Here is a 24,798-nt window from a genome sequence, read left to right on the forward strand (position 1 = left end):
AGCGTCTATATTACGCTTTTATTTTATTTTATTCAGTCTCTGCAGGTACCGTGCTCAGACATCCTAAACAGTTTTCATCTGATTCCCCTGAGGTTGGGCCAAACGGTTTTTCTCGACTGTGCAGTCACAGTACTTTTTTCTCACCGCTCACCCCTTCCACGGGAGCAGATCGCAAATCTGCCTTCCCACCAGGGTCTGTGTCCCCCGAGGGGCCGTGACGCAAAACAGGTGTCTCGACGTTCAGGTCTGTTTTCTGAGCGGAGACGCTCGGCCCACGTGGCTACTGCAGTTCTTTCACAGGAGCGGCTTCCTTCGCCCCCTCAGGAAGTAGAACCCGCTCGCGTCTCACACCGGTCGGCTCGGGGGGGGAAGAAAAACGACTTAAATCTCAGTTAGCCTTGAAAGTCGGGTCAAGGAGATGCCCTGGATCCCGCGGCCTCGTGACGCGACCCGACGCAGCAAGCCACCGGAAGAGGAGCGGAGTGGGCGGGGCGCGTGAGGCGGCCCGACGCGGAAGTCACGCGGCGCGGCGCCTCTGGGTTCCGTCTCTCGGCGTTCGGCTCCTCAGCCTGGCGGGCCGTCTGGCGCGCTCCGCCGATATCTGCTCTTTCGGCGCTCGACTCACCCGCGCTGCCGCCTCCGCTGAAGGAGGAGCAAAGCTCAAGATGGCCGACAAAACGCCAGGCGGATCTCAGAAGGCCAGTTCAAAGGTAGTTTCTTAGGGATCTCCGTCCGTCAGTGGGTGTCTCGCCGTGGTCTGGTGCTTACAGAAACCCCCGGCCTTCGCGAGGGCTCACTGGGGCGAGGGGCTGAGGCCTGTTCGCCACAGCGGGCCGGGCACCACTGCACCAAGGTGCGCAGGTTGAGAGGCCTGAGAGCGCGCGTCCGTCCCGGCCGGGATTCAGCCCCACGCTAGCTTGCGTGGGGCCGGTGGCCAGCGGGGAATCGGCCCCCGGTTGGCTCTGGGCTCGGACCGTGGGATGGAGAGAGTGGTGCGGCGCCCTTGTGTCGCAGCCCGCTGCGTTCGGAGGCCGCGGGCGGGCGTCTTGGGAGAGGCGGGAAGGTGCCCGGTCCTGAGTGTCTGTTCCTCTCCCCCTCACCCCCGCGCCTTTCATTTCGGATCTCGCAGGCTCCTGGCCTTAACTCGGTTCCCCTCGCACCTCCCAGGAGATTAGGCTGGACGGCTGCAAGGCGTGTGGGAGAGGGCCCGCCTGTGGAGGGCCTCGGGGTGGGGAGTGCTCTGTGCCTTTGGGTTAGTTCCACGCTCCACACGTGGCTTTCCCCCTCACGTCTCAGGGAGTGAAGAGCGAAGACCACTTTTGAGGGCCGCAGGCTGGGGGTCCCCACCCCTGCGGGGGGTTCCCACCGGAAGGGAAAACTACAGTAGCCCTGGAAACTGCCCGAAGAATCGTGCCTTGCGTTTTGAGTTCACAGGGAATCCTGTGCACTGTTTGGGAAACCGTTGAGCTGTGAAGGTAGTTTAGCGTTAGTAAGGTTGTGTGGACATCTAGTGTTAGTTGCCATTTTTGGCCAGAGCGTTTAATTGTATGTGTGTCTCTTTCACTCGCTTTCTTTTCTTTCTTCTTTTTTGTATTTCATATTTTGCTTTGAGATTCTCATCCCCAAGTTGTCATTAAAGGTGTTAAGAGCTGCTATAAAAAACAAACAAACAAACAAACAAAAAAACACCTATTCTGAGGTTTTAAATGCAGAGACAAGAAGTTGGGTATCACTTAAGAGTCTAGGGACTTAAATAGTTATATGATTATCATCATCTTGCATTTCATTTGCTGTTTGATTTGAGAAAGAACACTTTGTATACTTGCTCTCTTTCTAATGAAGCTGAGGTGGTTTTTTTTTTTTTTTTTTTGAAATTTTTGCTGAATTATTGCCCCATATTTACTTTGCAAATAGTAATGGCCTTACTAGACATTCTTTAGCTATTTAAACTATGGTAGGGGCCCAGTTCTGGGTGTGCTTACACCAAATCTTTACTGTAAATCAGTTTCCTTTCCAGTAGATTCCCCCTCCTCACCTTTCTTGGAGAGAAGGTGAATGAAGGAGTACCTCATGCTGCCAGTCTTCATTACAGACCCACGATAAAACCAGCTTCTCAATGTATTAAAGCTAGCTACATCCATACTCTTTGTTTTTTTTGTTTTTTCTTTTCAAACTGTTCAGTTTCCCTTTGAGGCCTGGATTCATTGAAAGTATGTGTTCAGACTTCCTTCTAAAAGAATACTTGTCATGACTCTGAATGTGTAGTTTTCCCTTGAAGTAAATAGTAAGTAACTTGTTGGATTTTTCCATTAACACGTTTGGCAGTTTGTAGTCCTTTAGATGTTATTAACAGCTTCCTTACTGGTGTCTGTAAAGGGAATATTTGGGCTCATAGTTTTTCCACGATTTCTCCATTAGTATGGAAGTGCTGTAATGGAGCGGCAAGGTTATATATAGGCTTTGAAAACAAACAAGACATATGGATTCAAGTCCTGACTTGGTAGTTAAGTATATTTGTGATAATATTAAGGCAGGTTGCCTAATCTCTTGAGCCTCAACTCTTCTTAGATAAAATGTTTTTTTATAGGGCTGATAGAAAGATTGAGTTAATGTCTGTAAGTGTATAGTAAATCTCACTTCCATTTCTGAATCTGCATGTCATCCATCCATCCTACTTACTAGGTTTTTGAGACGGCCTCGTGTAGCCCAGGCTGGCTTGAACTTGCACTGTAACCTTCAGCATCCTGATCTCCTCTCTGTTTCTCCAGAGTTGGGATTACAGGCATACGTCAACCATTTCCAGCTCTCATTTCTTTTTTAAATAACCAGAAAGCACTTTCAAAATGTCAGGATTTTCATTGATCCTGTGATTCGGATTCTCACGTTATAATGACTGCTCCAATTGCTGGTTTGTTTTTTTAATGTAAGTCCAGACATTATTAGATTATAACATCAGTTTGACTAGTATTATAGTATTTGGAATTTTCAGGCTTTCATATGACTTGATTTCCTTTTCTCTGGAAATAACAGGTATTTACCTTGTATTCTGTGCTGTACTTCAAGTAAATAGATACTTCTGTTTCATGCTCTTCCTTTGGTATGGGTAGAGTATGGATAGAGGTGTTTATTAGTCGTTTCTAGACATTGAAGAACATGTTTACTTTGTACAGGAGACAAGGCCTTTGCCATTGGTAATGGTGAAGTCTCTTTTACAAAAAGTGTGTTTGTGTACCCTCATGCTACAGTGCATCTGTAAAAGCCGGAGGACCGCACTGTGGGTGTCAAACTCAGGTCTCCGGGCTGCGTGGCAAGTGTCTATATTCAGATCTGTGTCTCTTAATAATAAAATACGTAAGCCACTAGAGTTCTTTTTAACTTTAGAATTAATTTATGTATGTAATCAAATGATGTACATAGTGTGTGTATTTGCTCCTGTTAAGGAAACTTAATGTGAGGGAGGCTGCCCTCACAATTCCCTTTTATCTGTGTAACTGTTCTAATACCTTTCATTTTAATATCTCCTGACAGACGCTGAGTATGTATTCTAGAAATGAATACGATTTTCTGTTGCATTTTTATTACTAAAATATTGCTTGGCTTTAGGAGGGGTTTTAGAGCCTTATTGTAGCTTTGTTTCAGAGCAGAGAGACAGAATTGAGATGTTTCTAACATTAAAAAGTTAGTTTATTAAAATTTTGTTATTTTGCAAGGCAGTGGTGGCCCACGCCTTTAATCTCAGTACTTGGGAGGCAGAGGCAGGGAAATCTCTGTGAGTTCCAGGACAGCCAGGGCTACACACAGAAACCTTGTCTTAAAAAACAAACAAAATAAGAAAAGAAAAAAGTTTGTTATTTTGACCTGATTTTGTTTGCATGTCCATACAAATGAGGATTTGAAGAAAATAATTTTACTGTGTGCTAGTTCCTGTTTCTTTTTTAAAAGTGAAATGCATTTTGTTTGTTGTATGTGTTTATGTGTAGGCCTGGGTGGAAGTTAGTGAACAACTTGAAAGACTTGGTTTTTTTCCTTTATCACTTGGGTTCCTGTAGATGGTACTTAGAATTGTCAGGCTTGGCAGCAAGCACCTTTACCTGGTAAGCCATTTTGCCTGCCCCAGTACCTTTTGTTTTTAAATCATCTTTTGTGTAACACTTTCTGTGGAGATGTGAACAAGTGTCTGCTTGCTCTAGATGGAGAACTGACAGCAGACCAAAGTGAGGGTACCAGCAAAGTCCAGTGTGGTGACCCAGAGTGTTTCATTAGGTTTCCTTACAGGAATAGGAAATAGAGGTTATTTATAGTAACAAATGACTCAAAAACAGCTATTTGCAGTTGGTCCGAGCTTTTTCCAAGCAGCTCAGCTTGTCTGAGGTTCTTCTGTATAGTTAGCTGGTTTGTTTCAGGTGTCTTGGCTGGACTGAAGAGTGTCTCTTAGCAGTCTTCACTACTTATATGCCCTTGAGGAAGTAGGAATCTAGGGTACCTGGTTAGTTTCAGGGTCTTCCAGAAGCTTTTGGGCTGTTTACTTTCTAAGCATCCCTGCAGGATGGGATGTTTTGCCTCCCTTTAGAATATTCTGTTTCTTAAGATCTGCTCTCCAACATGGAGGTTTAGCTTGGAGGGAATTGCTCTTTACCACCATCAAAAAGTTGTCTTATGCAGGCAAATGAAAAAGCATGAGATACTGAATCTTTGAGCATATAGTATTGAACTGACAGACGGATTACTAGCAAAACATAAATTAGAAGTTAGTTAAGACTTAAGATTCCTATTTATTATTTCCAATGTGCGTGTTTGTGTGTGTGTTTTACCTGGGGATATAAGTGTGAAAAATAGTTTGCCAGCTTGAAACTGAACCTGTAACATGTCATGATTACAACTTTATCTTAAAATATAAAATGATTAACGTTTTTTAGTGCTTGGTTGTTTTTTTTTCGTGGAAGTAGGAAGTATGACATCACCTCCCCCTTTTCTTTTCGACAGTATCTTACTCTGTAGCTCAGACTAGCTTCAAACTCACTGTGTGGTCTTGACTGGTCTTAGACTTTTTATTCAGTATCTAGAGTGCTAGGATTATAGACCTGATCATTACGTCCAGCTTAAACTCCCTCCCTCCCTACTTTTTCTCCCTTCCTTTCTTTTTTGTTCCCTCCCATTTTTCTTAGACACAGTTTAATTTGCTGGCCTCAAACTTTCTGTGTAGCTTTGGATGACTTTGAACTCTTTATCCTTCTTTCTACCTCCTACCTCCTGAGTGCTGAGAATACAGGCAAGCACTACCTCTTCTAGTATATAAAGTATTGGGGATCAAACCCAGGGCATTGTGCTTGCTGAGCAAGCACTCTTACTAATTAAATTACATCCTTGGTCTCTGAACTCCCATTTTTTTTTGATTAGTATGTTTTAGACTTGATTATAGATCTATTTATTTCATATGAGTGTTTTTCCTGAATGTATGTATGTACGTTACATGTGTGTCTGATGTCCAAAGGCAGAAGAAGGCATTGGTCCCCTGAAACGGGAGTTACTAATGGTTCTAAGTTTGCTATGCCCTTGTTCTTAGTTAGTGCAGCAAGTACTCTTAACCTGCTGAGCCATCTTTGCAGCTCCCCTCCTCCAATTTTTTTAGGTTTATTCTATGTATAGAAATGTTTGTCTCTCTGTCTATATGTGCATGAATGTCTGGTGCTTGTGGAGGTCAGAAGAAGGCATCAGATGCCCTGAAACTGTAGTCACAGGTTATAGACACACTATGCAGATGCTAGGAATCCTGGTTCCTCTGCAAGAGTAACAAGTATTCTAAACTGCAAACCCATCTCTAGATCAGTGGTTTTCAACCTTCCCAACGCTGCAACCCTTTAATACAGTTCCTTACACTGTGGTGAGCCCAACCATAAAATTATTTTTGTTGCTACTTCATAACTGTAATTTTGCTACTGTTATGAATTGTAATGTAAGTCTTTGTTTCTGATGGTCTTAGACAACCCCATGAAAGTTATCCACGGGTTGAGAACTGCTCTTCTCGACCCTGTTTTAGACTTGAGCCTGTAGCACTGTTTTGCTAGATTATGATTGTTGGTGTTAAAATTATTATCTTACTGGACTGATTTGTTTTCTAAAAACTTATCTTTTAATTCTTTCGTCTTTTATTTCTGGAACTTCCCTTTGGAAAGTAAACCTTAGAAAATAGAGCCATTTGCCTTAGTGGCAGATGAATGAAGAGATCCTTTATTTGGTGTTCAAGTTGAAGGCTTCTGTTTCTCTAACCCTTTTTTACAATGAACATAATTTCTGAGATAAAACTAGTATTTTATATTGCCTCTTAAACTGTGTTGTTGCTGGGAATTGCTTCTTGGGCCTGGCACACACCGAGAGCACCCTCTGTCACTGAGGTACATCCTCAGCCCGGAAATAACTGTTCTGAACGCCGGTAACACTGAGGACATTGTTAGAATTATAGTTTTGTTCCTCCACTTTTAAGAAAATTTAGAGATGTTAAACATATTTGAGTGTTTCTTATATTGATGGTATTTGGGGTATGAGTAAATGATTAACTATATTATACAGAATGTTTTAACGCTCAGTTTTTTTTTTTTTTAAAGTTAGTGTATGTGTATGTGTATGTGTGTTTCGTCTGTATGTATGTCTGGGCATCATGTGTGTGCCTGGTACTCACAGAGACCAGACAAAGGCATTAGATCCTTGGGACTAGAGTTACAGATGATTTTTAACTACAGTGTAGGTGCTTGGAATTAAACCGAGGTCTTCTGGAAGAGTAGCCAGTGCTCTCTAACCACTTAGCCATTTCTCCAACTCTGAAGTATGCATGTTTTTGTTGTTGTTTTAAGTTGAAACCTTGGTTTGTCTTGAATTGCTCCTTATTAAGAGGGCAGATTGGTGTGTAGTCTGCAGTGTAGCTCTTTTGGGAGGTACTTGTGTAAACAGTTATAATAGCAGGAGAGAGTCAGTACCCGTAATAGAACAAGGCAGAGCTGTCAGAAAAGTATCTGAAAGTAAGAAAATGATACCTGCTTGAGTGGAGATTGGGAGCTGTACAGTGCTTAGTGGAATTTGATTGCTTTGAACAGTGAGCAGAGTTTTGAAGGTTGTATTTTGAAGCATTAGAAAGAACTGAGGAAGATGAAGACAGTAAGTGACTGGGAAATCAATTGTTAAATGATCAGTCCAGGTACTGTATAAATGTACTTTCATGGGGAGAGAGAGAATAAAAGGAACTAAGACTGGAAAGACTGATTGAGCTAAATTGTGGAGGGGTTTGAATGTAGGAAATAAAATTAGAGGGACTGGAAAGTCCTTTAGGAGAGTTGTTCCAAAATATAAGATAAGAAAGAATTTGAAGATTGGGGCCCAGAAATTAGAGGTTATTTCATTGCTGGCTCTATGAGGAATTACTTCAGATACCTTCACATCTTTCCTAGAAGTTTTCCCCAGCAATCTCCCTTTCCCTGCCTTGCGTGGCCATGTGCTCTTGTGGTATAACCATATTGTTTCAACTCTCTTCTTTCTTTAATGTCTAAGAGGCCAGGGCATGGCTTAGCAGGTAAAGGTGCTGTTGTCAAGCCTGACAACCTGAGTTCTAGCCCTGTGACTCAGGTGGTAGAAGGCGAGAACTAACTTCTACACATTGTCATTTGACCTTCACAAGACGTGTACACACACACACACACACACACACACACACACACACCATGCACATAAAATAAAAAAAAAATCTTATGAGACTCAATTTGTATCTTTTTTAATCATAAGCTGAAAATTACTCTGGTCTGAATGCTGGTTAGCTACAGCAGCATATCTTTGGTAAATGGTTTGCAGTATGACTGCTGACATCTTACCTTAGTTGAAATCAGCTGATTCATCTTTTCAGGTCTTGCTGCTACTGCTTTATTTAAAGTTCATCACATTGTAGCTGACTTTTGAACTAGTTACCTTTTATTTTGAGATTATTTACCAGCTTGATGGGCAGTTATTTATTGTAATATTTTCATCCCAAGCCCTGCCCACATGCCAAGGCATTGAGTGGAGGCGAGAGGACCACTTGTGGGAGTTGTTTCTATTCTTACCATGTGGATCAGGGATTGAACTCAGGTCAACAGGCTTGGTGGCAAGAACCTTTACCTGCTTTCTCAGTGGCCCTAAGTGGTAGTCTCCATAATTAGATTACAAGTGTCTTGGAGTCTGAAAAGATTTAACTATGGGGAAGCAGGTAGAGTACTAGGTGGCTTTTATTTTTTTTAATAACTATATATGTATCTGTATCTATGTGTCTATGTATCTGTGTATCTGTCTATGTATCTGTGTCTCTATTATGTCCGTGTATCTATGTGTCTATGTATCTGTCTGTGTAACTATCTATGTATCTCTCTCTCTCTCTCTCTCTCTCTCTCTCTCTCTCTCTCTCTCGTTTCTCTGTGATAGTCCTGCATGTCCTGGATTCACTTTTCAGACCAGGTTGGCCTCGAACTCACAGGGATCTGCCTGCCTCTGCCTCCCTGAGTGCTAGGATTAGAGGCGCACACCACTGCCCCTAGCAAAAGGAGAAGCTTCTTTTTTTGTTTTTGTTTTTTGAGACAGGGTTTCTCACTGTAGCCTTGGCTGTCCTGGAACTTGCTCTGTAGACCAGGCTGGCCGAACGCATGGAGAGCCACCTGCTTCTGCCTCCCAGGTGCTGGGATTAAAGGTTTGTGCCACCACTACCATCTGGCCATGATTTTTATTTTTAAATCCTAGAAATAAAAACAAAAAAATATATCCTAGAAAAGGCCATTTGGTTATGGCATATAGATTAAGGAGATGTTGTCTTTTTTAGCTGCTTTATTGCAAGCTGCTGCTTCTAAGTAAACCTGAGGTTTACTTAGAAGCAGCAGCTTGCACAGGGCACTCAGTCCCTGTGACTTGCATAGCTTTCCCTTTTTTGAATTTAAGCTGTTGAGTAAAGTTGTACTACACATATAAGTATTTTGGATATTTTAATATGGTTTTAATAGTGCCCTTGTTCAGGAGTGAGTCTTTACAAGGTGATTTGGGTTGAATTTTTAATAAAGTTTGTGTTTTTTTCTTCTAAAACACTTTAAACTTAGTTTCTAGATACTTTTTAATTTTACTGTTATGATACTGCTATTGTTACCTACTGGGTTAATAGTAGTGTATTGGAAAGCATTGTTTCCCATTAGTCACTTGGCTGAATTCGTCTTTTGTGAAAGTAGGTATTTGTTATTTTGGATTTTCTAATTTCCAGATGACTCCATATTCCAGGGTGTTTTCACAGTGTTTAGATGGTAACTCCCCAACCCCCACATCATCTTTCCTTTGAGAAGTGTTAGCTGGGAGAAGAAAATTTACAGAAGAGGGCACAGTGAAAATCAGGATGAACCATAAGATAGACAGAAAGGTGAAGGTGGGAGGGACCTTGATGGTTGATGCCTTTTCCTAATTTTTGCCTACGGCTCATTACATTGGATTTTAGGGAAATAAATGTCGTAGATGAGGTAATTAAAATAACTCATAAAGCCTGTGTACACTGAGATGTGACATTTAAAAAAATATGTGAAACTTTAACTGTTGATATTACTAAAACATGACATTGTTTAAAGACAGTTCATTTCTGTGACAGAAGTTAGCATGTGGCATGTTTCATTTTGTTAGACACAGAAGCCATGTCTCGACCAAAATGAAAAAAGAAGAAAAGAAATTGCTAGCAAATGCGTTTTCTCTGAGACAGGGTCTTAATTATGTATCCTTGGCTGGGCCAGAGACTCACTCTGTAGAACAGGTTGACCACAAACTCCCAGATACCCTCCTGCCTCTGCCTCCTAAGTGCTGGAACTAAATGACTACAATATATACCAGTCTGTTAGAAGGAGCTTTCTTATAGCAAGTTGAAAATGACAGCTGTTTGGAGATTTGATTAAGATTGTCCTTTCTTTGAACTAGTTCTGCAGTGTTGTGCCTTCTGCTAGGTAGTTAGGTTAATGTGTGGGTTTCCTTGCTGTTACAGCCTGTTATTCATGTTTGCTCTGAGTGACTAGGAAGAGGGAGGTGAGTTCTCTGTATATAAGTTGCTGCTTGACAGTAGTGTTAGGACTTGTGAGAAGAAGCCTTTGTACAAATGTTTTGTTATGATAAGTGGTTTGGTTTCCAGCCTGTACTATGAAAAGGTAATTATATTTCAGTTTTTAATTAGCATTTATGTCATATATTTAAAAATATGCGTTAATTTTAAAGAATTGACTTACACATTTACCTTGGATCACAACTCTTTTTAAGCCACAGAGTGCAGCTGTTTAGTTTCATTAGCTGAAAAGCACTGGCTGAAAGCTAGGGAAGATTAAACCTCTGCAGCATAAAAAAAACAATGTAGAAAGAATTTTCTGAGCCTTTAAATATTTACTTTTGTCGTTTTGACTTGTAGAGCCGATCATCAGATGTTCATTCATCTGGATCTTCAGATGCGCATGTAAGTATAAAAGATAGCCTTTTTTTTTCTTTAAAAAATTTTGTATATGTATGAGTTACATGGTAAATGAATACAATTATGTGTGTGAACATTTAATTGTCTTCCTTTGTGTTTTGTTTACACAAACTCCCTCAAATTGCATTAGAAACTTGATGTGTATTTTTTTTAATTTTTATTGTGCTTATACAATTCTGTACACATAAATGACCCCTTTCTTGCTGCACATTGTACCTGCCTTTTGAAATCCCTGAAAGACAGCTGGCAAAGAGAGTGCTGATCAGTTCTTTCTCAAGGTATAATGTTCCACCATAGAAAGGTAGATTTGTTAGTTTTCTTCATGGGTATATGACTTTTTTTGTTTAAAGGGTTTTTTGTTTGTTTGTTTGTTTGTTTGTTTTTGGCATTTTGAGTACTGAAATAAAAAATCTCCCCATGTTACAGCAATATTCAAAGTATGGTGTTCAGATTCATACTGCAAGTTGTTGAAAGGATTTTAGGAGTATGTGGACACAGTTATTTTGTAACAGGGGCTTTGGGAGCTGGCTCAGTAGGTAAAGTGCTTGTCACAAAACTGAGCATGGTAGTGCATGTTTTATTTCATGTTTGTTCTGGGAAGACAGAGACAGGTGGGTGGATCCTTGGAGCGCTCTGGCCAGCCAGTATCTGTGAACGTAGAGTTCAAGGTTCAGTGAGAGGCCTTCCCTCAAAAATAAGGTGGCCAGTGACTAAGGAAGATACTCGATGCCAACCTCTGGTCTCCAACCTCATGTACAGCAAACGAGTAGGTGTGTGCTCCTCATGGTCATGTAGGCCATAACACCCTTTTGTAAAAATGCCAAGCCATTATTGCCTTTTTCATTAGGTTGACATTTTCCCCAGTAGTACAGAAGCAACTGGTAGGCAAACTATTGGCACAGGAGCATGAATCAAAGAGGTAACTCTAAAGTATATTGTTGTATTCATTCCCATCATGTACTAGTAAAATTGGCTAGTTTAACAATGTTTCAGTGTGAGCCTAGTTGGGGGCCAGACCTGTATCCCCAGCATTTGAGAGGATAATGCAGGAAGAGCATGGGATCATGAAGTTGAAGCTGACTCACTATTATAACAGACCTTGACTCAAAAAAAGGGGGGGGGGATTATTTATAATTATAATGTAAAATTCTTAAGATCCTACTCGTGTATGGGTCTTTCATTTTCCTATCCTATGTGATGAAACAAGTACATGTAAGGTCAGCTATTAACTAGAGTATGATGTTTGTAGTAAGGACTGCTGACTCGAAGATGTATCTCTCTTTTATGAACCACCCTTCTTATTTGAAGGAATGCCTAACATATCTGTTATCTGACTTCGGTATTTGACAGATATTTTCTTGAAAGTGAAGAAAAAAATCTGTTACTTCAAGAGTAACAAATGTTTCCAGTGTGATATTTGAGCTTTCAAGGGCAAGTCAGTTTTTGAAAATTTCTTAAGAAATCTACTTATGAACTTGGTATTGTTAATAATGTGTTTTTAGATAACAGTGAAATTTGTCAGTATGTGGACACTTTGGATTAATTCTAGTTTTTAGTACTGTGAATGTCATTTTTGAAATCATTTTTAAAACTTTATCTGAAGATGGATGCATCTGGACCCTCAGATAGTGATATGCCAAGTCGAACACGACCTAAAAGCCCAAGAAAACACAATTATAGGAATGAAAGTGCCCGTGAAAGCCTTTGTGATTCTCCTCATCAGAATCTCTCAAGAGTGAGTATTGTTAAAGATGACAAAGGACGGCTAATGGTTTTACTCTGTCCTTGATTGAATATAGTGGTTTTGTACTTGTTTTTATTTTTTATTTTTCTTTCTGAGACAGGGTCTAAACTGTGTAGCTCTGGCTTTCCTGAAACTTAGGTCTATAGACTAGGCTGGCCTTGAACTCATAGAGACATGGCTTCCTCTGCCTCCCAAGCGCTGGGACTAAAAGTGTGTATCACCACAGCCCGGCCTTGTTTCATTTTATACTATTTGAACTTAATATTATTTTTTTTAAAGATTTATTTATTATTTATACATCATTCTGCCTGTACACCAGATCTTACTGTACATGGTTATGGGCCATTATGTGGTTACTGGGAATTGAACTCAGGACCTTTAGAAGAACAGCAAGTGTTCTTAACCTCTGAGCCACCTCTCCAGCCCCTTAATATTCTTTATTAACGATAAACTCCCCATTTATTTAAAAAAAGTGTAGCTCATATTAGCTGTTTCAGTGAAGGTGTTTAATTTTACTTGGAAAACGAACATTTTGATTATTTATTGAGTTACTAGAAATAATCAGGCAATTAAGATAGTTGTTGGGTCAAGTGGAATTGCTCAGTAGATAAAGGTACTCGCTGTGCAAGCCTAGAAACAGGTTAGAGTCTTAGAGCCTATGTAGAGATGGGTGGAAGAAGTTAAGAGTTGTCTTCTGACCTCCACATACATGCCTTGGCATGCACACCCACCTACCCACAACATGCATACACACACACACACACACACACACACACACACACACACAATATAAGAAAGGATGCAGTCCTAGTGTTCTGAGAGCTTATGCACTCTCTGAAAACACAGGAGTAGATGTTAGTCGCTTGGCTAAGTGGAGTCCTGGGACTATCAGGAACACAGAAGCGTTCTCTGTGTTTGTGTGTATGTGTTGTAGGCACGTGTGTGCAGGTGCAAGTAGAGGCCAGAGGTCAACATTGGGCATCTGTCAGTCAGTCCACCTTGTTTATTGTGAACTTGGGTCCCTCACTGAATCTAGAGCCCCTTTTCTCTTCTGCCAGTCTGGCTAGCCATCCAGTGTCAGACCCACAGTGCTGGGGTTACAGACACACCCACCACCACTGGCTTTCTGCATAGATGCTGGGGGTCCATACTCAGGTCCTCATTGACGACGTACACAGTTCACCGACTGAGCTAATTCCCCAGCCCCGGAAAAATGGGTTCTTTCCACAGAGCATCCCTGGTCTTCTAGTTCTTAAAAATCTACTTAGAGAAAATTTTCTTGAGGTAGGTATATAGGTCAGTGTACTTGTCTAGTGTGTGTGATGCCCTAGCTTCAAATCCTAGCAGTATTTTAAAGTGTACAACTTAAATAACTTTTCTTATGAAAAAGTTGAGAAAATATTAAGTCACCAGCCATACTTTTTTGTTTCTTTTTTTAAAGACAAAACATTTTTTTTTCCCCATCTCCAGATAGGGGTTCTTTTTGTAGCCTTGGCTGTCCTGGACTCTTGTAGACCAGGCTGGCCTTGAACTCCCACCTGCCACTGCCTCCCAAGTGCTGGGATTAAAGGTGTATACCACCACTGCCTGTCTAGGAATATATCTTAAAATAGCTTCTTTTTTTTTTCCTTGTATTTTTATTTCAGCAAACAACTAATTTTTACATCAATTAAATATATTGCTCCTTTGAGTAATTTTCTTTGCCATTTCTACTTGTTAGGATATAAACAAAATTGAGCATGCAATTTATTTTTTCTTTCCTTTCTCCTCCTTTTTTCTTTATTCCTTCTACTTTTTCTTTCCTTCTTGGGTTTGAGACAGATTTTCTCTGTAGTCCTGGTTGTCCTGGAACTTGCTCTGTAGACCAGGCTGGCCTTGAACTCCCAATGTTTCAGTGTGAGCCTAGTTGGGGGCCATACCTGTATCCCCAGCATTTGGGAGGATAATGCAGGAAGAGCATGGGATCCACCAGGATCAAAGGTGTATGCCATCATGCTTGGCTACAAATTTTGTTTCTTAAAATTGTATTTTTTTTCTTGAATTTCTTGAATTTTTATTTGTTTATACTTTTGAAGGTAACTCCAGTGAAACTGAAAGGCGGCAAGACATTTTTAAATTATTTTTTGAGGAAAAGATGATCTTGTTTGCAAATTTGACTTTTTGGACTAGAGAAATGACTCAGTGGTTAAGAGCACTTGCTACTTTTGCCCAGGACCAGGTTTAGTTCCTGGTACCCCACAGGTGATTTACAAACATTTTTAACTCCAGTTTCAGGGGATTTGACAACTTTCCTCTGATTTCATTGTACCAGGCACACATATGGTGCACACATGCTTATATGCAGGCAAAACACTCAAACCTTGAGAGAGAGAGAGAGAGAGAGAGAGAGAGAGAGAGAGAGAGAGAGACTGACTTTTGTGTTATTAACTGCTTATCTTTCACAGAGGACTTAAAAATAGGTGGCCTCAAAGTTTCTCTACTACACTTCCAAAGTCTAATTTAGTAGTTTGTTACATTCTGCCTGCATGTATACTGCACACCAGAAGAGGGCACAGATCTCATAGATGGTTGTGAGCCACCATTTGGTTGCTGGGAATTGAACTCAGGACCTTTAGAAGAATGGCCAGTGTTCTTTACCTCTGAGCCGTCTCTCAAGCCCAACTTCTCATTTTAGTAAGGAAGGAAAAAACTTCACATTTCAGTTAGGTTGTAGTTAATTAACAATCCTACCTTTTAAGTTTATGAATCAAGTGAGTAACATGAAACAACTATTTAGATCAGATCTCAGGAGGAAACTGCTTCATTGAAATATTGTTTGGACCTGCTAGGTGGCTCAAGTTGTAAGGGCACTTGCCACCAAACCTGACCCACCCCAGTTTGCACTTTGGGACGTACGTGGTGTATAAAGAGAGCCAACTCTTAAGTTGTTCTTTGGCCTTCACACATTTGGCACATGTGCTCTGTCCTTTATATGCATACACACAAAAGTGAACAAAAATGTACTAAATTCTTTTAAAACAAATGAGAACCTCATTTGTGTATATGCGTTTTGATGAAATCGGCCCTCCATTCTTCCCCTTCCATTTCCATTCACATCCCCTTTCCCACTTTTTCTTAATTTTTAAAATTTTAATTAAAAATACATCATTATTTACCCCTTCTCATTCCTCTTATTCCTTTTGTAGCCCCACTTCTTCCCTGGCTTCAAATTCATATCCTCTTTTTTCTTTGATTATTATATTTGGTTATATATACCATAAATATATATATTTCCATTTATATCTACATAAATACAACCTGCTGAGTTGGTTTCAGTGTTGCTTGTGTATATATAGTTTCAGGGCTGAGCTCTTGGTATTGTATAACCAGTTGTGGGCTTCATCCCTGGGGAAGATGAATTCTCTTTCTCAGAGGTCTTTAGTTGCCTGTCTCTGTCTAGAGGTAGGCCACTGGAGATTTCCTTCTTTCACTTTAGAATGTCTGTTGGTGGTGTTATTTCGGGTTATGTTTAGGCAGCCAAATTGTTAAGGTTTCATGGGTTTGGATTTCCTTATCATTTCTAGGAGAGAATCTCACAGCAGACTTCCTGTCTCTGTCCTCCAGTTCTGTTTTAGATGTATCCCTTGGGCTAGAGCACTCTCACTCAGTTATTCTGGACAGTTGTAGTTTTCTGTGATGGCCTCACTGCTGCAAAGAAAAGCTTCTTTGAGTGGTGAGAGCTATATTTACCAGGCAGTGGTAGCTCCCAACCCTTGTTCCACACCTGGAGCTAGGTCTGTGGGTGTGGAGATAGCAGTGGGCAAGAGACACTGCCATCTCTTGGAAGGGTTCCAGTCTATAGTCTTTTTTTTTTTTTAATTTTGTTTATTTATTTCATGTATGTGTACTCTATCTGCATGCGTATCTGAATGCCAGAAGAGGGCATCAGATTCCAGTATAGACGGTTGTGAGCCACCATGTGGTTGCTGGGAATTGAACTCAGGACCTCTAGAAGAGCAGACAGTGCTCTGATCCGCTGAGCCATCACTCCAGTCCCAGTCTATTGTCTTTAAACCCACTATGTCTACTTAGGGCTGCCAGATAGAGTTTTCCTATATAAGTTGAGTATCATTTATCTGAACTGCTTGGCATTGAGAAGTGTTTTGGCTTTTGGCTTTTTTTATTATTATTAGGATTTTGACTTGGAATATTTTCATATACCTGAGGTTAATTGGGCATGAGACCTATCTTTGTCTTATTATATGTCTTGCACATACACCCCAAAGGTAATTTGTTACACAGTATTTTTGGACCTGGATTTTGACTGAAACCTGTTCCTTGAGATTAGATATTGGATGTCCCACTTGTGGTATTGAGTGTTCCAGATTTTAGATTTTTAGATTAAGGATGCTCATTTGTGTGTTAAAAAATATTGATAAAGTTTTATATATGCTGAAACCTGAAATACACAGTAGATGGTACATTCTTAGTAGAGAAAATGAAATTGTTAATATCAGTATTTTTGATAAATGAAGTACTCAAGTTATAAACGGATGTGATGTGATTTAAATACCTGAACATGAAGTAGGTGATGGCTTTGTGAGACTGGAAATGGATGCCCTTCCCATGTGATGATCTTTTTCTCTCTTGGCTACTTTTCCTAGAGATGTCTATCTTTTCCCTCCTGAGCTTTTGTTCTAAGCCTTGGTGGTTATTTGTTATTTAAGCCCTTTTCCCCTTAAAAAATGGCTTTTGCCTGTTACTGACTTTGAGTTAGGAATAAAAAGCATTCCTTAATCAGTGAGTGTTTACATCAGAATCAGCCTAAGATAGGCAGCTTTCTTTGTATTAGTACTTTAGAAACTCTTCTAAAAACTCGGTTGTCAATTAAAATATGTTAAATTTATAGGTAACATTAAAATATGTATGTAAACAAAATCTTTGTTTTTTTTCCACAGCCTCTTCTAGAAAACAAACTTAAGGCGTTCAGTATTGGAAAAATGAGCACAGCAAAGCGAACCTTAAGTAAGAAGGAACAAGAGGAACTGAAGAAAAAGGTAATGTTTGAAGTGTATTTTAGGTGATGCTTGGTTATGTGAATGTGTAGGGAGCAGTAGACACCGTGTTCCCTGAAGAATTTGATTGCTTAGATGTTTGCAACTCCACACACGAATCACGTCTTTAACACAGGAGACGTTTAGATGAGTTCAGCTTCTCTTCCTGTCTTCTGCTCTATTTCTCTTTGTGATGATTAGTTCTTTTATGATGTGTTGTTTTTGTCAGTGTGTGTAGTGTGTGTTTAGGTGTGCATGCACTGTATTGTCCCCATTTCCCTGAGATGAGTGCTGTAGAGTGAGGGCTCTCTCCTCCATTTATCTTTTTAATGAATGTCTTTGTGATTACTTGTAGGGTAGAAACATTCTATGTTCTTAGCGTTGTCGGTTTGTAATAATTTACTCATTTAAAATCCTACAGAGGGATTTGTGGTTTTGCTCTTTAGACTTTATATTACAAATAATGCTGTTAGGAATAATGTTACACATAGGTGCATTTTTTTTTCCAGTTTGTTTTTGGAACATATTCCTGAAAGGGAAATTGTTGGAGTGAATGGTAAATTAATAAATGTGGTTCTGCTGTACTTGTCAATACTGTACTTGTCAATATCGTCAGAGTGTTCTCTGTAGGGCAGGGACACTTTGTTCCCTGTCAGTAATGTGTTAGTGATGTCCCTAACCCGATACACTTGAAAGTAGTGGGAGGAGTTTTTGCCAGTCTATATAGTGTGAAAAATAATGCCTCTGTTTAAATTTGCAGTTCTTTCAGAGGAAATACAGTTGACTAGCTCCTGCCTCTGTTTTATTTTTCTCTTGGTTTTATTTTTCCTTGTAAAAATTGTTAAATTCAGTTGTCAGTCTTTTCCCACAATTTTTGTATTTCTAATCAAGTGTATTTTTCTTTCCCTTTTCATTTCTGGCTTATAGAAGAATTTCTCTGTATTTTCTTTTAGGATTTGTATTCCTAGGAGAATACCAATGAATTCCTTAGGATTGTTTTCATTTTTAAGAAAATCCAATCTTTCTGTAGTTTTTCTTAGAAAGAATTGACCTCATTTTATTTTTTACATTTAGTTGTCAGTTATGCTGGTCAATTTTGGGAAAGTCTCTGTCTCTCCCTGACACTAGATGCTCCTTTTACTGATGTACTTATTCCTTTAATTGAGTAACACTTTTCTACTTGTTATTGGATGTCTTTTCTGATTTGTTCCATTTTAATGTTTGATTGGGTGTTTGAGGCAGTGTCTCCTTATGTGGCTGCTTTGTCTTTCTGTATTGACCTCTGAAGTAATAGGCATATACTACCATTCTCAGCTTGCCTTTTTTTTTTTGAGATAGGGTTTCTTTGTATATCCTTGGCTGTCTTGGACTTACTTTGTAGACAAGGCTGGCCTCAGACCCACAGTGATTCTCCTGCCTCTGCCTCCCCGAGTACTGGGATTACAGGTGTTCACCACCACGCCTGGTTTGCTTATTCACACATATTTTGGGAATACTTAGGTGATTTATAAGTGAGAATATCAGTTCTAGTGTTTTCTTTAATTCCATGTCAGGAGTAGGTACTGTGGCTTTGCTTCTATTGTATCTTTGATTATTTGAGAATGAAATTTTTATATTTGACGAATTAAGTCGTTACATCTTGGAGAACTTCTTAATATAGTAATTAAGATAATATGTTTTCATAAAGTTACTTTGTCTTACATTTTGACTTTTGAATTGTCTTTAAATATATTTGTTTACCTGTTTGTGTGTAAGTTATTTTTTTCAACTCTAAACTTTTAGTGACGGAGCAAAGCCTTTTGTTTTAATTACTTAACATTTGATTGTTGGTAATATCTAATGTCCGCCAAATATTAGATGCTAGAATTACTTGAGAAGGGAGAGGTTTTACATGTTATTTCTTTTCTTTTTTTATGTATACGGGTGTTGTGCCTGCCTGTAAGTGTTTGTGCACCTTGTGTGCCTGACCAGAAGAGGGAGTTGGTCCCCTAGGACTGGAGTTAGAGATGGTTGTGAGCTGCTGTGTGGATGCTGGGACCTGGGTCCTTAGGAAGAAGAGCCCGTGCTCTCAACTGCTGAGCTGCCTCTCCACTTGGTGGTGTTAGCCTTTAATACCAGCATTTGGCAGGCAGGTCTCTGTTAAGGACCAGTCTGGTCTACATACTGAGTTTAGATCTGCCTGGTGTACATATTTAATCCCAACTCAAAACAAAAGAGCAAAACAAGCCAGACCACACTCAAACAGCAATTCTTTGTCACTAATATTTCTAATGTACTAATGCACCATTATGCATTTAGGAGGATGAGAAGGCAGCTGCTGAAATTTACGAGGAATTTCTTGCTGCTTTTGAAGGAAGTGATGGTAATAAAGTGAAAACATTTGTTCGAGGAGGGGTTGTTAATGCAGCTAAAGGTAAGTGCAGAGATCTGGCTTTGAACAAATCTTGGATGATGTGACAGCAGATTAATTATGGAAGACATCTGACTTTAAATTTCATGTTTCTTTTCTATTAGCACCCTCTAGTGGTTAGAGTAATTAACACTATAAATGACCAAATAGGGAGTAATGAAGAGATACCAAATTTGATAATGGGACTATATAAAGGAGATAATAATAATATTTTAAAAACCTCTTTGTATCTCTCAAGTTTAAAAAAGCAAATTATGTTGCAAAATTTTTAGAGTTTTGTAGTTGTACTATAAAGTGATCAAGTTGTGATTTTTTTCAGATAGTGATAATATGTAAATTTAATTTCATTCAAATCTTCATACTAAAAGATTAAGTAAGAATAACAAGTAAGAATAACAAAAAACCAAAATTATGTAGTTTTACAAATAGTATTTTAAATTTCAGATGAACATGAAACAGATGAAAAAAGAGGTAAAATCTACAAGCCATCTTCAAGGTTTGCAGATCAAAAAAATCCTCCAAATCAGTCGTCCAATGAAAGGCCACCATCTCTTCTTGTGATAGAGACAAAAAAGCCTGTAAGTCATTATTAAATAATTGAGCATTTATTGTAGAAGCTGGCATTGTCATTGGTACTTTGAGTGTATCCCCTGTAAGAAATTTTTTACGGTTTATAAGTCTTGAAGTAAGTGTTGAGTTTTTGATGTTGTCTAACTCAGTAATTTATGTAGACAACTGTTGAAGGATTAGGTCAGGTCATGTAGTCTGAACACTTGTTTCTGTGTTCATATTATATATTTTAGGTCAAAACTTGGGTTGTAAATGTAGGGTAATATTGTTCTTTTAACAGTCTTGAACTAAGATCCTAAATTTATTAGCAACATGTAGTACATGTTTCTTGGGTTGGTTTAGTAATTACTGTCAGAGCTGATGTTTCTGTCTTCTAAGTTCTCATTATAGAGTTTTCTATTCATTGGAAATAGTTTTACAGGAGACAGTACGTTGATAGATATGGGATCAGGTCTCTTGGAGCCACAATTTGATTAATTAAATATGATTACATTAAATAGTGATATTGATTTTTTTTCTTGAGTGGCTGTTAAGATAGCTCTAAAAACAATTAAAACATAACATCTTTATTGCTATATAATTCATATACCTTAAACTTTGCTCTTTAAAGTGTATATAATTAGATGGGCTCTTTTAGTATATTCACGGTTATTCAAAAATTGCCATTTTGCAATTCCAGAAGATTTTTGTCACTACCAAAAGAAACCATATATTTTGTTTGATATTTGTTTCACCTAAACTTATTCTTCATAGCCACTGAAGAAAGGAGAGAAAGAAAAGAAAAAAAGCAATTTGGAGCTTTTCAAAGAAGAACTAAAGCAGTAAGTTTTATAGGAAGAATTCTCTATCATAGGCATATTGGACTGGTAATTACAGTTGTTACGATATATATTAGTTAATACCAGCTGCCTTACAAGTGAGCTTGCTGTGGCTATAACAAATGATAGCATGTACTTAAAAGTCAACTAGCATTACATCAGTGTCTTGCTGCTTGTAATGTGTGGATTTAAATCAGTTGGCTTATTTTCTGTCTAGAATCCTGTTTATTCACTATGGTTGAAGTAAGGGGTCATCAGATTTATTAAGAGCAAAAATGTAAGCAGTAGTTTCATGTTGAGTTTTGTTTTTACACTAAGGGAGATAATTGTTCCTGTCTTGTAACCGAGGGGGCTAAGTATTCTTGGTTATAATTATAATTAATGTATTATTATATAATAATGAAAATACTATTTGAAAATGATACTTAGGTAAGCTTTATTGCTAAATATGAATAACTTGTGGCTTACTCTTAGTTGACTGTAAATGTTTTAAACAGAATTCAGGAAGAACGTGATGAGAGACATAAGACAAAAGGCAGGTTAAGTCGATTTGAACCTCCTCAGTCAGATTCTGATGGTCAGCGACGTTCTAGTAAGTGATGTTTATCTTAATGTACATATTTATGATTCACTGTCCAAAATCTAAGAGTTGTTTTCTTTCCCCCCCCCCCTTTAAGTGGACGTGCCTTCAAGAAGAAATAGATCATCTGGTGGTAATACCGTGTTTTTGCTTTCGTAGTTAATAGAAATAGTTTCAGCTTTGTACTTTGCAGGGTATAATTTGTTTTTCTCCTTGTTCTAGTTCTTGATGATTATGCGCCTGGTTCCCATGACGTAGGAGACCCAAGCACTACCAACTTATACCTTGGAAATATCAATCCACAGGTAGTTTAAAAGAAAATGTGTTGGCTCATGTTCATTTTTTTTGTTGGACAATTAGATGAAATTAAGATTCTGAAGTTGATAGATCTAATGTAACTAGATAGTATTTAGTATTTGTTTTGGAAATTTGGAATTTAGTTAGATCCAAATTGTTTCCTGTACATCTTGAAGGTGTATCTTTTTAGTCACTAGATTGTACTCTTTGAGACACCTGTTCTGATGTGTGTGTAGCTTGCTTTCTTACAGAGTTCAGTTTTCTTTTTTTCCATGTGCCTTTCCCTTTTTGAATGGTTTTCTTATCTTAGCTTGTGCTTGGACGACTCCTGTCTCCCACCTCCCTGGGCTGGGATTGCAGCACATGCTACCATGCTGGTGTCAGTGTTTTAATTCTGCAGCTTGATTAGTATGTTTAGGGGATATGGTAGTTAGAGTATTTTGTTGAAAAAAATTAACCTTTGATCCTGCTCTGTATTTACTGACTTTTTTGAGTCTGTTCTTGATCATTCTGGCAAATAGGTACTAGAGACAGGAAAGTGATGGGGCCTTTTTTCCTTCTATCATCAACAAATACACTCCCCACTCTTCCTTGAAATGCTGCTCAATATATGGACAAACCACTGTTGCAAGCAGATGTCTTGACCCCAAGATCTTCAAACAGGAAGAGAATTCAGACATGCCTGTGTTTCCAGTAGCTCTTAAGACCCTAAGCCTTACCTGCTTATTTAAAATTTAAGGGACTTGGAGAGATGGCTTAATGGTTAAGAGCACTCATTGCTCTTCCGAAGGTTCTGAGTTCAATTCCCAGGATCCACATAGCAGCTCACAACTGTCTGATGCTGTCTTCTGGTGTGCAGATGTACAGGAAGACAAAGTACCCATATACATAAAATATAAAATAAATAAACCTTTAAATATTTAAGTAGAAAGTTTCTAATATGAAAATACTGCAAATGCCCTGGCAGGGCAGTTTTTTTTTTTTTTTTTTTTTTTTAACCTGTGTAGAGTTTCTAATATTTGAATGTAATACTGTCACATTAATAGGTTGCTTTTTCCTTTTTAACATGATTTTGCTTTCTGGGCTGCATAGAATTCTTTGCTCTTCCTTTTTTGTTTTACATAACCAAACACTGATGTTTTAATAGATGAATGAAGAAATGCTGTGCCAAGAATTTGGAAGATTTGGACCATTAGCTAGTGTAAAAATTATGTGGCCTAGAACTGATGAAGAAAGAGCAAGAGAAAGAAATTGTGGCTTTGTGGCTTTTATGAATAGAAGAGACGCTGAAAGAGCACTAAAGAATTTAAATGGTAAAGTCCTGTTGTCTACTTAGAGAATTTAGATATTTCTTTGATATAGAAAATTATTTATTGAAAACTAAGAATTTAGATCAAATTTGAAAACATTTGAAAGGAAATTTAATTCAAGTCGTTCTGGACGCTTGTTAAATTAACCTTTTTTTTTTCTGTAGGAAAAATGATTATGTCTTTTGAAATGAAGTTAGGTTGGGGTAAAGCTGTACCTATTCCTCCACATCCAATATACATTCCTCCTTCGATGATGGAACACACGCTGCCCCCTCCTCCATCCGGACTGCCTTTTAATGCGCAGCCTAGAGAGCGATTAAAAAACCCCAATGCTCCCATGTTGCCACCACCCAAAAACAAGGAGGATTTCGAGAAGGTAATTTAAAAAGTGTACATAGGGCTGCATCTAATATGTAAATACTATATCTGTGGTAGTGTTTCTTTTCAACAATTTTATAGAAATGTGTGTGACTCTGGCAACTCATAAAGAAATAAGTAGATATGTTCCCTGCCTTAGCCCATGAAAACCCTATATTAAAATATTAGGTCATATTTAATATTTTTATTTGTGACTACCATTCCCTTTTGACCACTAGGTAAGCCCTCCCACCCCTCCCCCAGTGTTGTATTCAGTGTTTGAACTTACTTTATTCTGACAACGTGATAGTTTTTATTTGGTTAAGTGACATTTCAGCTTAGAAAGCCCACTTAAATAGTTAAATTGTTTGGATGACAGCAAACTAACTTAGCTTTCTAGAGTTACTAGACTATATAATAGCATATATGTTATTTCAAAAATAGTTAATCTAGTAAAAACAAAGGGTGAGTATTTTTCTTTATTAAACATAAAACCAACTTAATTTCAAGTTATAAGAATTTGTTGGTTCTATTATGAGTTAATTACACTTGAAATCGCAGGGCTGGTTTTAAAGGCTTGGGAACAAAGTAGCAAACTTTGTCAGAGGCAAACAGTTAATTACTTCACAAATTAAAATCTTTAACTGATAATTCTCAGTGTAGTACCTATTTTAGTGCATTGATGTGCATTCTAGCAGGAATGTTCTGATTCTTTGCATTTGGTGAACATTAATTGTTCACTGTGAACACATCCATTTGCATTTATGTTATTGCTTAGTGTATAATTACTTCAAATGCAGTGATTGCCTGCAGAACTTGTGATTAGATGTGTAGTATTTTCAATGCATATGTATATTTTTGCTTGTTACTTGTTAACAATACTCACATATTCTATGTTTATTATCTGATGTGACTTCATATACAGACTCTGTCGCAAGCCATAGTCAAAGTGGTTATCCCAACAGAAAGGTACATGTTTTTCTTTATTATTACTGATCTAAATATAGACAATATCCCCTTCTGAATTGAAAAGAACTGGTGTTGAGGAAAAGGTAATATCTTGACTGAGCAATGGCTCCTTCCCAGTCCTTTTTGGGGGGAGGATGTATAAAAATTAAGTAAGTTTATACATTTTGCAATTTTATGTCATCTTTTGTTTTTATTATCATGTTAGAGAGTTTTTAATA

General features: G+C 38.5%; 1 protein-coding gene across 5 annotated transcripts in view; it reads left to right on the top strand.

The window, feature by feature from the left end:
* Positions 1 to 281: 281 nt before the first annotated feature.
* The window catches only part of U2surp (U2 snRNP associated SURP domain containing), a 54,528-nt gene continuing 30,011 nt past the window's right edge, over positions 282 to 24,798 (top strand). Inside the window, exons 1-13 of one of the 5 annotated variants that reach the window (XM_060385514.1) lie at positions 282 to 710; positions 10,433 to 10,477; positions 12,096 to 12,227; positions 17,174 to 17,272; positions 19,568 to 19,682; positions 20,124 to 20,257; positions 21,003 to 21,070; positions 21,565 to 21,659; positions 21,745 to 21,780; positions 21,870 to 21,952; positions 23,092 to 23,257; positions 23,419 to 23,630; positions 24,537 to 24,580. In XM_060385514.1, the coding sequence (XP_060241497.1) occupies positions 666 to 710; positions 10,433 to 10,477; positions 12,096 to 12,227; positions 17,174 to 17,272; positions 19,568 to 19,682; positions 20,124 to 20,257; positions 21,003 to 21,070; positions 21,565 to 21,659; positions 21,745 to 21,780; positions 21,870 to 21,952; positions 23,092 to 23,257; positions 23,419 to 23,630; positions 24,537 to 24,580 (1,274 nt within the window). In that variant the 5' untranslated portion in view covers positions 282 to 665. Of the gene's footprint in view, positions 711 to 10,432; positions 10,478 to 12,095; positions 12,228 to 17,173; positions 17,273 to 19,567; positions 19,683 to 20,123; positions 20,258 to 21,002; positions 21,071 to 21,564; positions 21,660 to 21,744; positions 21,781 to 21,869; positions 21,953 to 23,091; positions 23,258 to 23,418; positions 23,631 to 24,536; positions 24,581 to 24,798 lie in introns of those variants that run through there. The other 4 variants (XM_060385511.1, XM_060385512.1, XM_060385513.1 and 1 more) reach the window with 4 other exon arrangements.

Source organism: Meriones unguiculatus, chromosome 6 (assembly GCF_030254825.1).
Source record: "Meriones unguiculatus strain TT.TT164.6M chromosome 6, Bangor_MerUng_6.1, whole genome shotgun sequence".
Lineage (NCBI taxonomy): Eukaryota > Metazoa > Chordata > Mammalia > Rodentia > Muridae > Meriones > Meriones unguiculatus.